Here is a 14,523-nt window from a genome sequence, read left to right as displayed (position 1 = left end):
GAGATAAATGAAAACATCAGTCGTCAGAACTAAGCACCTAAAAACGCAGGAATGAAGCAGTTTGATCTCTAACTACAAAGAGGTGATTCTGCTGCTAGAGTTGATCAGAAAATGGAAAGTGTTTCCAAAGAGCAGAATCACCAGACTCCTGAAGCTCGACCTGGACCTGATGCGGAGTCGAATATAGCCTGGGGTTCAGTAATATTCAAAATAGGCATTAATCCCCAAAATTCAGGTGGAAGGAAGCAGTCCTGAGACCAAGTGAGTGGCAGTCAAAAATAAATAACAGAAAATGCTGGAAATACTCAGCAGGTCAGGCAGCATCTGCGGAGAGAGAATTCGTGTTTAAAATCCTGCAAGGATGGGACAGTATAGATAGAAACAGAGTGGTTCCAGTGGTTGAGGGGGTCAAGAATGAAGGGCTAGAGCTACAAGATTAAATGTAAAAGATTTGAAACAGAGGGCAGGAGAAACTTCTTCACACAGAGAGTTGTGGGATTCACTCCCAGGGTGAGACAGAAATGGTCAAATTTCAGGATTAGATTGGAGGGGGTGGAGGGAGGAAAAGCGATTGAAGGAATCTGGAAAGAGGGTGAGTGAATGCGATTAGGATCATTTGCTCCTATATCACCTTCTGGTGAATAAAGCACCTCCATAATTCACACCAAACTTCGCCCCCATAATTCACACCAAACTTCGCTCCCATAATTCACACCAAACTTCGCCCCCATAATTCACACCAAACTTCGCTCCACTGCTGTAAACCCCAACCTGCCTTTGGGGAGATTAAAGAGACAGGCAGGAGGCAGATATTCTCTTCATTGTCACATCCCAGACAGTCAGCTGCCACTCACTTTGTGCAGTGAGTGAAGCTGAGAAGGTGCCGAGGGCTGAGCTGAGCGGAGTGAAGAATGCTCCTAATGAGAGTGGCCGGACACAGACTGGACACAGACTGGGCACCGACACTGACACAGACTGGGCACCGACACCGGCACAGACTGGACACAGACTGGACACCGACACCGACACAGACTGGGCACCGACACCGACACAGACTGGGCACCGACACCGACACAGACTGGGCACCGACACCGGCACAGACTGGACACAGACTGGACACCGACACAGACTGGACACCGACACAGACACAGACTGGACACAGACTGGACACCGACACAGACACAGACTGGACACAGACTGGACACCAACACAGACACAGACTGGACACAGACTGGACACCGACACAGACACAGACTGGGCACCGACACCGACACAGACTGGGCACCGACACCGGCACAGACTGGACACAGACTGGACACTGACACAGACACAGACTGGACACAGACTGGGCACCGACACCGACACAGACTGGACACAGACTGGACACAGACACAGACACAGACTGGACACAGACTGGGCACCAACACCGGCACAGACTGGGCACCGACACAGACACAGACTGGGCACCGACTGGACACAGACTGGGCACCGACATAGACACAGACTGGACACAGACTGGGCACCAACACCGGCACAGACTGGGCACAGACTGGGCACCGACTGGGCACCGACTGGGCACAGACTGGACACAGACTGGGCACCGACTGGGCACCGACTGGGCACCGACACAGACACAGACTGGACACAGACTGGGCACCAACACCGGCACAGACTGGGCACAGACTGGGCACCGACTGGACACCGACTGGGCACAGACTGGACACAGGCTGGGCACAGACTGGGCACCAACACCGGCACAGACTGGGCACTGACTGGGCACCGACTGGGCACAGACTGGACACAGGCTGGGCACAGACTGGGCACCGACTGGGCACCGACACAGACACACGCACAGCAGCCACCTTTACCTGACGCTGCGTAGGATATCCTTCTCCTCTCCCCTGACGCAGAAAGCTCTTTTGACATTCACCACGTATCTGATGTCATTAAAAGTCAGAATCGGACCGGGAGGCTGAAAATTGGAGAATTTCTCATTCCTGTCCTGCGTTGCCGTTTCCATTTTGAGATCTGCGTTCACTCAAACTGAGCAAAGGTGAAGGTCTTATCTTGAATTGCACCATTAAAGGCAAAGCTTTTATCCTTCACAGACGGTGAGCACTTTACATCCCACCGGATTGCCGTAATAACTGTAAGATTGTGCAGTACAATCATCTTACAAAAACTGTGACGTGTGAAAACTCAAAGGACTGAATCTATATTGGGTATGTTGGTGTAATGGATTTTTTATTTGTTCACGGGATGTGGACGTCACTGGCAAGGTCAGTATTTATTACCCATCCCTAATTACCCTGGAGAAGGTGGTGGTGAGCCACCTCCTTATACAACTGAGTGACTTGCTGGGCCATTTCAGAGGGCAGTTAAGATTCAACCACATTGCTGTGGGTCTGGAGTCACATATAGGCCAGACCGAGTAAGGACGGCAGATTTCCTTCCCGAAAGGACATTAGTGAACCAGATGGGTTTTTATGACAATTTGATAGTTTCATGGTCCCCATGACTGATACTAACTTTTTATTCCAGATTTATATAATTAACTGAATTTAAACTCCCCAGCTGCGGTGGTGGGATTATGAATTTGTGTCCCTGGATCATTAGTCCAGGCCTCGCGATTACTCGTCCAGTGATATTACCACTGTGCCACCGTACCCAATGGTTATGTTATGGGTCTAGTAATTCAGTAAATCTGGATTTTAAACTTTTAATTTCCAGCTTTTTATCAAACTGAATTCAAATGATAAAGCTGCCATGGTGGGATTTGAATTCACATTGTCTGGATTATGAGTCCAGGTTCACTGAGAATTACTATGAATTACTCCATAAACCCGCCTTTGCCCCGTTTCCCTTAATATCTTTGATTAACAAAAATTGATCAATCTCAGATTTTTAAAAATTATTTTTTTAAGTGATGTGGGTGTTGCTGGCAAGGCCAGCATTTATTGCCCATCCCTAATCGCCCTTGAGAAGGTGGTGGTGAGCCTCCTTCTTGAACCACTGCAGTCCGTGTGGTGAAGGTGCTCCCACAGTGCGGTTAGGTCGGGAGTTCCAGGATTTTGACCCAGCGACGATGAAGGAATGACAAAATACTTCTAAGTCAGGATGGTGTGTGACTTGGAGAGGAACTTGGAGGTCCCATGTTCCCATGCGCCTGCTGCCCTTGTCCTTCTAGGTGGAAGAGGTCGTGGGTTTGGGAGGTGCTGCCGAAGAAGCCTTGGCGAGTTGCTGCAGTGCATCTTGTAGATGGTACACACTGCAGCCACGGTACGCCGGTGGTGGAGGGAGTGAATGTTTAAGGTGGTAAAGGGGGTGCCAATCAAACGGGCTGCTTTGTCCTGGATGGTGTCGAGCTTCTTGAGTGTTGTTGGAGCTGCACTCATCCAGGCAAGTGGAGAGTATTCCATCACACTCCTTACTTGTGCCTTGTAGATGGTGGAAAGGCTTTGGGGAGTCAGGAGGTGAGACACTCGCCGCAGAATACCCAGCCTCTGACCTGCTCTTGTTGCCACAGTATTTATGTGGCTGGTCCAGTTAAGTTTCTGGTCAATGGTGACCCCCAGGATGTTGATGGTGGGGGATTCGGCGATGGTAATGCCATTGAATGTCAAGGGGCATTTAACATTAACAATTGATCCAGCATCAATTGCCGTTTGCGGAAGAGAGTTCCAAACTTCTACCACCCTTTGTGTGTAGAAGTGTTTCCTAATTTCACTCCTGAAAGGTCTGGCTCTAATTTTTAGGCTATGCCCCCTAGTCCTAGACTCCCCAACCAGCGGAAATAGTTTCTCCTGGTCTACCCTATCTGTTCCTGGTAATATCTTGAAAACGTTGATCAAATCACCCTTTAACCTTCAAAATTCCAGGGAATACAACCCTAGTTTGTGTAATCTCTCCTCGTAATTTAACCCTTGAAGTCCGGGTATCATTCTGGTAAACCTACGCTGCACTCCCTCCAAGGCCAGTATATCCTCCCTAAGGTGTGGTGCCCAGAACTGCTCCCAGTGCTCCAGGTGTGGTCTAACCAGGGTTTTGTATAGCTGCAGCATAACTTCTACCCCCTTGTACTCTAGTCCTCTCGATATAAAGGCCAGCATTCCATTAGCCTTTTTGACTATTTTCTGTACCTGTTCATGACATTTTAATGATCTATGTACCTGGACCCCCCCGAGTCTCTTTGGGCCTCCACTGTTTTTAGCCTTTCATCATTTAGAAAGTACCCTGTTCGATCCTTTTTAGGTCCAAAGTGGATGACCTCACATTTGCCTACATTGAACTCCATTTGCCAGTTTTACCCATTCGCTTAATCTATTAATAGCTCTTTGTAATATCTCTCTTTCATCTGCTTACAATGCCGCCTATCCTTATGTCATCCGCAAACTTGGATATGTGGCTTTCTATCCCATCATCTAAGTCGTTAATAAATACGGTGAATAGTTGAGGCCCCAACACAGATCCCTGTGGGACACCACTAGTCACCTCCTGCCAGTTTGAGTACCTGCCCATTGTCCCTACTGCCTGTCTCCTGCCGCTCAGCTAATTTCCTAATCAGGTCAATAATTTGCCCTCAAGTCCATGAGCTTCAACTTTAGCTAACATTCTCTTAAGAGGGACTTTATGAAATGCCTTCTGGAAGTCCATATAAATAACATCCATAGACATTCCCCTGTCCACTACTTTAGTCACCTCTTCAAAAAATTCAATCCGGTTTGTCAGGCATGACCTACTTTTCACAAATCCATGCTGGCTCTCTCTGATCAACTGAAAATTCGAGGTGTTCAGTCACCCTATCCTTAATTATAGACTCTAGCAATTTCCCAACAACAGATGTTAGGCTAACTGGTCTATAATTCCCTGGTTTCACTCTCGCCATTCTTAAAAAGCAGAGTGACATGTGCAATTTTCCAATCTAAAGGGACGGTTCCTGAATTAAAAGAACTTTGGAAGATTATATAGGTGCACTATCCCTTATCCGAAACCCTTGGGACCAGATGTTTTTCAGAATTCGGAATTTTTCGGATTTCAGAGTGGTATTCAGAATCAGTATGTAACACCCTAGCGGGGGTCTGGGCAGCACCCCGTAAGCAAACACATTAATATTTCTGTAGCGAACCTTATGAATATTCACACTGAGTGGGATAAATAAAGACTATGGCCTAGAAATTCATTGACGCCACTTTTGGGGCGCTAAAGTGGGGCGTCCGCTAAAGTTTGCGGCCGCCGCCAAATCGATGCCACTTCTCCGATATTCATTAGCTTCGCCCTAGGAGTTCGGGCGAGCGCTAAAACTGCTGCTGGACGCCTCTCTTTGGGCGCTAAGCCGGAGGTGGTGATCGATAGCGCCGAGGCCGGGCGCAGCGCAGGTGCGGCCATCTCGTGATTGACAGCAGACACCCTGGCGCCGGCCAGCTCTTAAGGGGGAAGGGTCGACTGTGTCTGCTGCCACGCCCTGGATAGTGGAGCCCTCCAGCTAGGCCTGAACACTGCTGCTGGACCCAAATAGCGCCTGAAGACATGGAGAAGGCCCGTGAACGTGCGCAGCGCTTCTCAGAGCGTGATCTGAGTGTGCTGATTGCTGCTGTGGAGAAGAGGCGCCATGTTTTGTACCCGGACAATGGCAAGAAGGCGACGGTCCGCGTCTACAGGAGAGCCTGGAGGCATGTCGCCACCAAGCTGTCAGCCAACAGCGACGTCCCCAGGAGCGGTGCCCAATGCCGCAAAAAGTTAAATGACCTCACACGCATTGTCAGGGTGAGTACCCTTTCCAGTGACCTCCTCGTCCTTGCATGTGCACCTCACATTATGGGCAAAGGGACCTGAAAGCTCTAATGGCCAGCCTTCATCCAGCAGCTATGGGACAGGCATGAGCATCAATTGCAGATTCTGCACTTAACACACTGGCCAAGCTATTCCACCATGGGAGGCATTGCACACCAGATCATGGCGACACACTGGCCAGGCTATTCCACCATGGGAGGCAGTGCGCACCAGATCATGGCGACACACTGGCCAGGCTATTCCACCATGGGAGGCAGTGCACACAAGATCACGGCAACACACTGTACTTAGAGGCCGTCCTTTCTCTTGCAGGCCAAGCTGGCGAATAATCGCAAGAGCTGGACTGCGACCGGGGGAGGATGACCCCATATCCAGCCACTCACCGACCTGCAACATTGCGTGGAGTGCCTCATGGGTGGCCGGGTGATTGGGCCCGTTGCATGTGGAGATGCCGACCCTGTTCTGGGCAGCAATGGTAAGGACATCACCTTTTGCACCTCTCTCGTCCCACTTGCGCATCAGATCTACATCCTTTGCCACTGTCCGACCAATGCGCTGAATGCCACCACTCATGCATCCCGCACTGACGCCCTCTCCTCACTCTAAAGCTACTCTTGTGCCTTCCTGCTTTCAGATGGTGAAGAGGAGGTCCCTAAACTTGCCAGTGACAGACCCTCCGAAGAGGAGCAGGAGGAGGAGCAAGAGGAAGGCGGCCCATCAGGGGAACCCTCAGCCGCGGCCACCCAGGCCAATGTAGGGGACACGTCTTCCCTGGAGGGCAGCGTGGCGGAAGTGTCGAAGGGGAGGGGAGCTCCTGGGACCTGCGGGCTGCAGAAAGGCGGGAGGGGGGTGGAAGCTCGGCGGCCTTCTCCCCAGAGGGGGGAAGCGTCGGAGGGGAGTCCAATTGCTGGGCCCAGCGGCCTCCAGCAACGCAGGAAGGGTCGGCCAGCTCGGCGGCCTTCTCCCCAGAGGGAGAGTCTGGCCTCCAGTCAGGAGATGCTCTTCGCCGAGGAGATGGAACGCCTCGAAGACTTGTCCGCGGACTCGGAGCGCCGGCACACGGAGCTCATGGCGGCAGTGGCATGGTTGCCTGAGTCCATCGATTCCCTCTCTCGGAGTGTGGCCGAGTTCGGGCCCTCAGAGGCCACCAGTCGGACGGAATACCGGGCAGATCAGGCAGCGAGTCGGGCGGAATTCGGGGCAGCTCTGTCAGCGACTGGCCAGGTGATCAGTGGTGCCGTCCAGTCACTGGCTGCTCTGATGCGGTCAGTGAACAGGTCAACACGGGCACTCACTGCTGCCACACTCGCTGTGTCAGCCAGGCATCGCCAGTGCACCCGGCGCGCTGCAGCAGCACAGCGGTCTGTCCCTCGGCAGATTGGTGCGCATGCTGCAGTGCTGGCCCGGGCGAGTGCCAGTGTGTCAGGCGACCAGCGAGCACCTGCCATCCGCCAGCTTGCCGCCATTCCTCCAGCCGCCACTGCCAGTCCCCCAGTGGAGCTGCCAAGAGCTGCTGCAGCGACTGATACTGGCCAGCCACAGCTGCAGCATTCAACAGCCGCCCGCTCGACGGCCAGACCTCGACTAGGCCGACCCCCAAGTGTATCTGCCGTCACGACATGTGCCCCTCAGGAGCCTGCCCCCAGCCTTGCAGCAGCCAATGGCCTTACTTTGAGGCGGAGCAGCAGGGCGGGCAGGGGCCACCCAAAGATGGCCAAGGCATCGCCCTAGCGGGCCAAATAGTCGAATGTGTGGCCATTTGTGTTTGTTTCTTGAGGCCGAGAATTGGATGTTTGTTTTTTGAAGGCCGATGATGTGATGTTTGTTTTTGACGAAGGCCGAGAATGACGGCCATTTTAGTTGCCCTATTTTGTTAATCCTCTCCAGGTTGTGGGAGCGAGTAATGTGTTTGAGTGTTTTTTGGGGGTTTCGTCTGTTTTTGGTTTTCATGTGGGAAGGGCCCAGAGTTTGTACAATAAACCATTTTATTTATTCACATTGTCCACGTTTGATCTTTGAAGCGTTTGTTGCCTTAACCGGCTGAGGGCTTGCGGAGCGGCTGCAATCATGTTCTATCATTGGCACAAGCCATTCCCTGACAGGGGGCCTAGAAGTGACGTTCAATAAGCCGCCGACGGGCGGCCCTTGGACCTTGTGCCTCCCTCCTGGGCTGGTACTCCTCGTCCTCGTCGTCCTCATGCTCCTCCTGCTCCTTCTCCTGAGGTGGTGGTCCAACGTGAGGTGGCAGTGCCTGAGTCCTGCGGATAGCCAGGTTGTGCAGCATGCAGCAAACGACGACGAATTGGGAGACTCGATCCTGCAAATACTGGAGGGCTCCCTCGGAGCGATCGAGACAGCGGAACCGTTGCTTGAGCACGCCGATTGTTTGTTCTATGAGGTTCCTCGTTGCTTGATGGCTCTCGTTGTATGCCTCTTCAGCAGGGGTCGTGGGCGCGCGGAGCGGGGTCATGAGCCAGGTACACAAAGGATAGCCTTTGTCCCCGATAAGCCATCCTCTTGGGGGAGGCTGTGCCTGGAACATGTCAGCCACAGTTGTCTGTCGCAGGATAAAGGCATCGTGGCTGCTGCCTGGAAAGCGGGCATTGACAGCTAGGATGCGCTGCCTGTGGTCACACACCAGCTGTACATTGCGGGAATGGTAGCCCTTCCGGTTGCGGTAATCCTCGGCATGCTCAAGAGGTGCCCGCAAAGCCACATGCGTGCAGTCAATGGCGCCCTGCACCATGGGGAAGCCCGCTATTCTTGCAAACCCCACTGCACGCTGCTGCTGCTTGTCCAGGGTCATGGGGAAGGAGATGAATTGATGTCTCCTTCTGAAAAGGGCTTCGGTCACCTGGCGGATGCAGCAATGCACGGCGAACTGGGAGATGTTAGCGATGTCCCCAGTAGCGGATTGGAAGGAGCCGGTGGCATAGAAGTTGAGAGCCACCGTCACCTTCACTGCCACCGACAGAGACGTCCTGCGCATCAGCTGTGGCTGCAGATCTCTCTGAAGCAGCCGGCAGATGTCTGCAACCACCTCCCTTCGGAATCGCAGCCTCCTAACACACATCGCGGCAGACATGGTCAGATAGGAGGTCTGCTGGCGGTATACCCTGCGTGGGTAAGGCCTCAGTTGGCGACGCCTGTTGCCCCCTCTGCGTCTAGCCAGGGCTGCCACTCTCTCACGGCGTCTGTAAGCCCTTCTGGCATAAGGCTGAAATTCAGCGTTGCCACCCAATGCAGCCCCCATTATATGCTGGCAAACACTGAGCTCTGAATGAAGGCAAAGATAATTGGTAAGCTCTGGCCTGAGCCAAAAATACCTGTCCAAGTGTTGGTCCAAACCAGTAAACTCTCCTCCTTGGTCTCTGTCCAAAAAACCGTTGCACAAGAGTGAATGCTGCAAAATGGCTGGCCTTTATACTGCTGGGTAAGTGCCCTTTAATTTGCGCTCCCCGCGGCCCGGCTGGGCTGTGTACCGTTCCACTTCACAGTCGCTCGGGCCGCCCGGCGCACAATGGGCCGGCGCGAGTGAAGTTCCGGTTCGGGGCGCACAAAAGGCGTTGCACTAGCAAATGACGTCATGATGTGCGCGCGCAGCAGGGCGCGCGCTAAGACTTTGCGCCGGCGCTAAATGTGTACTGAAGTTTGGGCGAGGCGCAGATCACGCTGCGCCCGGCCGCTAAGCGCCTAGCGCTCGAAATCTACTCTTCCTAAGGCGCTAACGGCTGCCGCGCCCAACTGAATTTCTAGGCCTATAAATATTATTACAGTTTATTTGTACGGTAATAATTCGGTAAATTAAATAGTGGGATAAATATAGACCATAAATACTCTAGTTACGCTCCACGAAAAAACTTTTGGTTTTCAGAGGTTTTCGGTTTTCGGAAGTGCGGATAAGGGATAGTCTACCTGTAGTTAGGGCATCTGCAATGTGCTCACCTACTTTCTTTAAAACCCTGGGATGGAAACCATCTGGCCCTGGGGATTTGTCACTCTTTAGTGCCAATATTTTTTACATTACTGTTATTTTGCTTGCTTTAATTTTATTGATTCCCTGTCCCCGATTCAATATTAGTTTCTTTGGGATGTCCAGCATGCTATCCTCTTCTACTGTAAATGCTGATGTAAAGTAATTATTCAACATGTCCGCCATTTCCCCATTGTCACTGACAATATCACCGCTTTCCGTTTTTAAGGGGCCAACATTGCTCCTGACCACCCTCTTTTTCCAAATGTAACTGTAAAAAAAATTTGTGTTGATTTTGAAATCCTTTGCAAGTTTCTTTTCATACTCCCTTTTTGTAGCTCTTACTATCTGTTTTGGCACATTTTGTTATTCTTTGTATCTTTCCCAGTTACCAGGATCTGTGCTATTTTTTGTATTTTTGTCTGTCCTTTCCTTTAGTTTTGTGCTGTCCTTTCCTTTAGTTTTGTGCTGTCCTTTTCCTTTAGTTTTGTGCTGTCCCTTACCTTTAGTTTTGTGCTGTCCCTTACCTTTAGTTTTGTGCTGTCCCTTACCTTTAGTTTTGTGCTGTCCCTTTCCTTTAGTTTTGTGCTGTCTCTTTCCTTTAGTTTTGTGCTGTCCCTTTCCTTTAGTTTTGTGCTGTCCCTTACCTTTAGTTTTGTGCTGTCTTTTACCTTTAGTTTTGTGCTGTCCCTTACCTTTAGTTTTGTGCTGTCCCTTACCTTTAGTTTTGTCTGTCTTTTACCTTTAGTTTTGTGCTGTCCCTTACCTTTAGTTTTGTGCTGTCCCTTACCTTTAGTTTTGTGCTGTCCCTTACCTTTAGTTTTGTGCTGTCCCTTACCTTTAGTTTTGTGCTGTCCCTTTCCTTTAGTTTTGTGCTGTCCCTTACCTTTAGTTTTGTGCTGTCCTTTCCTTTAGTTTTGTGCTGTCCCTTACCTTTAGTTTTGTGCTGTCCCTTACCTTTAGTTTTGTGCTGTCCCTTTCCTTTAGTTTTGTGCTGTCCCTTTCCTTTAGTTTTGTGCTGTCTTTTACCTCTTTAGTTCTCCATGGCTGTTTGTTTTGGTAAGTAGCGCTCTTGCCCCTCAGGGGTATAAACTGGTTCTGTATCACCTTAAATTATTTTTTAAACATCTCCCACCGATCTTCTTTCATTTTGCCCATTAACAGATTTGCCCAGTTTACTGTGGACAGTCTCTGCCTCATCCCATTGAAGTCGGCTTTACCCAAGCTCTGAAATTCCCTCCCTAAACCTCCCTGCCTCTCTCTCCTCCTTTAAGACACTCCTTAAAACCTACCTCTTTGGCTAAGCTTTTTGTCATCTGCCCTAATTTCTCCTTCTGTGACTTGGTGTCAAATGTTGTTTTGTAATGCTCCTGTGAAGCGCATAGGCACGTGTTACTATGGTAAAGGCAAGTTGTTGTTGTTGTTGTAAATCTAGACTTGTAGGGCTGGATTTTGTGGGGGGGGGGGTGGAGGTGGGGTTGGGGTCAGCGGACGCGATCGGTGGCAGGTCAGGTGGTAAAGTATATTTTTTCCCCAGCGGTTCAGGACCTCGCTGTGAACCCGCTGCCACGCTCCTTTACCAAATGTTGGGTCTGCCAGCGCTGAGCATACCCGACATGCAGTGGTGGGGGAGGCAATTAAAATCATTAGTGACTTGTTTAGAGCCACTTAACAATGGGTTTTTCCCCCCAGCTTTTTGGATTTGACAGCTCGTCCATGGGTTTCCCGCTGTGCCTAGGCCTCGTCTGTGAAGCTGAGGCGGGAGGTCAGTGGCCATTGAATCAGCTGATGAGTCGACAGCTTCAAATGTCAAGTCAAAGCTCCCAGCTGATTGAGAAATGTTCCCTTAACCACTAGCCTCTCTAAACTGCATTTCTACAACAGATTCAGGATGCTGCAAGTCTTTACACAAGTCTCCATCCAGTCTGGCCTCATTACCTCTCCCACCATTGACAGATCGCTTCTGTCATCTCTACTTCACCTGCCATCTATTCCATCAGCATGGGTGCCCTTGAAACTCTCTCACCTTGGTCCTCAGAATCCCACCACGATCAGCTGTAACGCCAGCATCACCAGGCACACCAGCAGCACCAACAACACCACCAACCTTCTCCGCAATCACCTGATGCTGCACAGGACACAGGGCATCGGCACCCAACCACATTGCTGCCTGGGAGGCCAGCGATGGCTTCACCATGGCCAGATTTACTTCATTTGACGTTGTACACCCTGGCTGCCACATGATGTGCCAGGTTGGCACCACCCCACACCAACACCATAAAGCATCCCTACAATGTCCAAGCCATTCCTTTCACACTCATCCCCATTGCGGGGGGTACCGTTATGTCTCACCATTCACTGCAACTCACTAAGCCACTTCCAAAGGTGCACACAAATCTGTCCAAGAATGCAAAGTGTTGAAAATAAAGGTTTCAATGTTTGACACCACATTAACAGAAACTTTACATAAACATTGCATAAAACTCCCAAGTGCCTATCCTTGTGTGTTGTTAGTTGGTATGATTGCACTAGGATGAGGGTGAGTGTGAGGGGTAGCTAGTGAGATGGGGAAGTGATAATGTAGATAGAGAGGGAGGGTGGAGGTGGAAGATAAGTTGGTGTGAATAAGCAGTAGGGTAGGGAAGGCAGAGTGATGGGGATGTGATGAGTAGCACAGCAGGATGAGGTTGAGTGTGGCTTTGTACTAGTGTTTCGTGATCCACTGAGATTACTGAAACATTTGCGGCACTGCACCCACGTTCTCCTGACCACATCCCTGCTTGTGCCCTCCTCTGCAATGTGCAACCAGGCTGTGTTGATCTCCTGGGAGGTCTCTTCCGTCCACGGGAAGGGAAGAGGACCTCCCTGCGTGCTTTGGCTCCCTCCATAAGCATATGGAGGGAGTCATGGGAGAGCCTGAGTGCAGCTCTGCACCTCTGTGCAGTGCTTGTCAGTGTTTGCAGCACCTCAGTGCTGTAGAACACTGACAGCACAAATGTCAAAATAAAGTTGGCCATGGTCCCTTTAAGGAAATCGATTGACGACGTGTCATCAAATGACGTCACCAGACCCGCTTCCTCTAATTGGCCAGAAAACTCGCTGGGCGGACTTAACAAGCCCCATCAGGGGAAATTCATTTCAGAGGCTGGGATGGAGACAGCAGCGGGGTCGGGACCCGCCACCGACATCGCCCGCCACCGACATCGCCCGCCACCAACATCGCCCGCCACCGACATCGCCCGCCATGGACCCGCCGAGGTTTGTAAAATCGCGGCCTTAGTAGCTGTTTCGCGGTTCTCCCTTTCAAGCATTATGTTAAACTTGATCATATTATGATCGCTATTAGATCATTTTTAAATCATTCATTCGCAGGATGTGGGCAACACTGGCAAGGCCAGCATTTATTGCCCATCCCTAATTGCCAACTTCATTTTCTGACTCCCATGTTAGCTGATATTGTTAACAGTTCTCTCTCCTCAGGTACTGTCCCCCTCTCCCTCAAATCTGCCATGGTGGTGAGCCGCCTTCTTGAACCACAGCAGTCCGTGGTAAAGGTGCTCCCACAGTGCTGTTAGGGAGGGAGCTCCAGGATTCTGACGCAGTGGTGATGAAGGAATGGTGATATATTTTGAAGTCAGGATGGTGTGTGACTTGGAATTGATGGTGTTCCCATGCACCTGCTGCCCTTGTCCTTCTAGGTGGTAGAGGTGGCGGGTTTGGGAGGTGCTGCCGAAGAAGTCTTGGTGAGTTGCTGCAGTGCATCTTGTAGATGGTACACACTGCAGCCACGGTGCGCCAGTGGTAGAGAGGGTTCACATACTGTTAGGTTGTTAACTAAATCTGGCTCATTACTCATTACTTAATCTAATATGGCATGCCCCCTTGTTGGTTCTAGGACATATTGTTGTAGAAAAATATCCTGAACACACTCAAGAAATTCACGACATGAGCTAGTCTGCTTATCCCAATCTATATGAAAGTTAAAATCTCCCATTAAAACCACACTGCCTTTACTATATGCTTGTCTAATCTCTGCATTTATACATTCTACCACTTCACAGTTGTTACCAGGGGGCCTATACAGAATTCCCACTGCAGTCTTAAATCCTTTTCTATTTCTTAATCCCTATCGGAGCAATAAATCACGTGGCCTGTGTATAGAACCAGTTATAGAACAAACATTTGTCACAAGTTACAGACTATTTCAGAGAATTAGAGTCAAATAGCCAACCCAGGCTCGAGGGGTCACATATGTTTGCTCTTAAACCATTCTTAAATCAATCTTAAACCATTCTTAAATCAGTCTAAAATCAGCCTTAAATCAGTCTTAAATCAGCCTTAAACCAATCTTAAACCATTCTTAAATCAGTCTTAAATCAGTCTTAAATCAATCTTAAATCATTCTTAAATCAGTCTTAAATCAGTCTTAAACCAATCTTAAATCATTCTTAAATCAGTCTTAAATCAGTCTTAAATCAATCTTAAATCAGTCTTAAATCAGTCTTAAACCAATCTTAAATCATTCTTAAATCAGTCTTAAATTGGTCTTAAATCAGTCTTAAATCAATCTTAAATCAGTCTTAAATCAATCTTAAATCAGTCTTAAATCAGTCTTAAATCAATCTTAAATCAATTTTAAATCAGTCTTAAATCATTCTTAGTCTCTGGTTGGTCTTGTTTAAATTTTGTGGGCTGGAGGTTTCATATAAATGTTTTCAAAGCACCGACGGGGTGTGTAGGGAGGAGATTGGACTCCAGAT

The 14,523-nt window shown here is 49.8% G+C and overlaps 1 protein-coding gene across 2 annotated transcripts in view; it reads right to left on the bottom strand.

The window, feature by feature from the left end:
• Positions 1–2,079, bottom strand: part of LOC147098698 (broad substrate specificity ATP-binding cassette transporter ABCG2-like) — a 41,269-nt gene extending 39,190 nt beyond the window's left edge. For both annotated transcript variants that reach the window (XM_085970739.1, XM_085970740.1), the window contains exon 1: positions 1,869–2,079. In XM_085970739.1, the coding sequence (XP_085826865.1) occupies positions 1,869–2,020 (152 nt within the window). In that variant the 5' untranslated portion in view covers positions 2,021–2,079. The remainder of the gene's footprint in view (positions 1–1,868) is intronic.
• Positions 2,080–14,523: the final 12,444 nt, after the last annotated feature.

Source organism: Somniosus microcephalus, chromosome 29, assembly GCF_052327205.1.
Source record: "Somniosus microcephalus isolate GS21.2 chromosome 29, FLI_Smic_1.0, whole genome shotgun sequence".
Classification (NCBI taxonomy): Eukaryota; Metazoa; Chordata; class Chondrichthyes; order Squaliformes; family Somniosidae; genus Somniosus; species Somniosus microcephalus.
The sequence above is the reverse complement of the archived record's forward strand: the minus strand, read 5'-3'. Positions and strand labels throughout refer to the sequence as shown.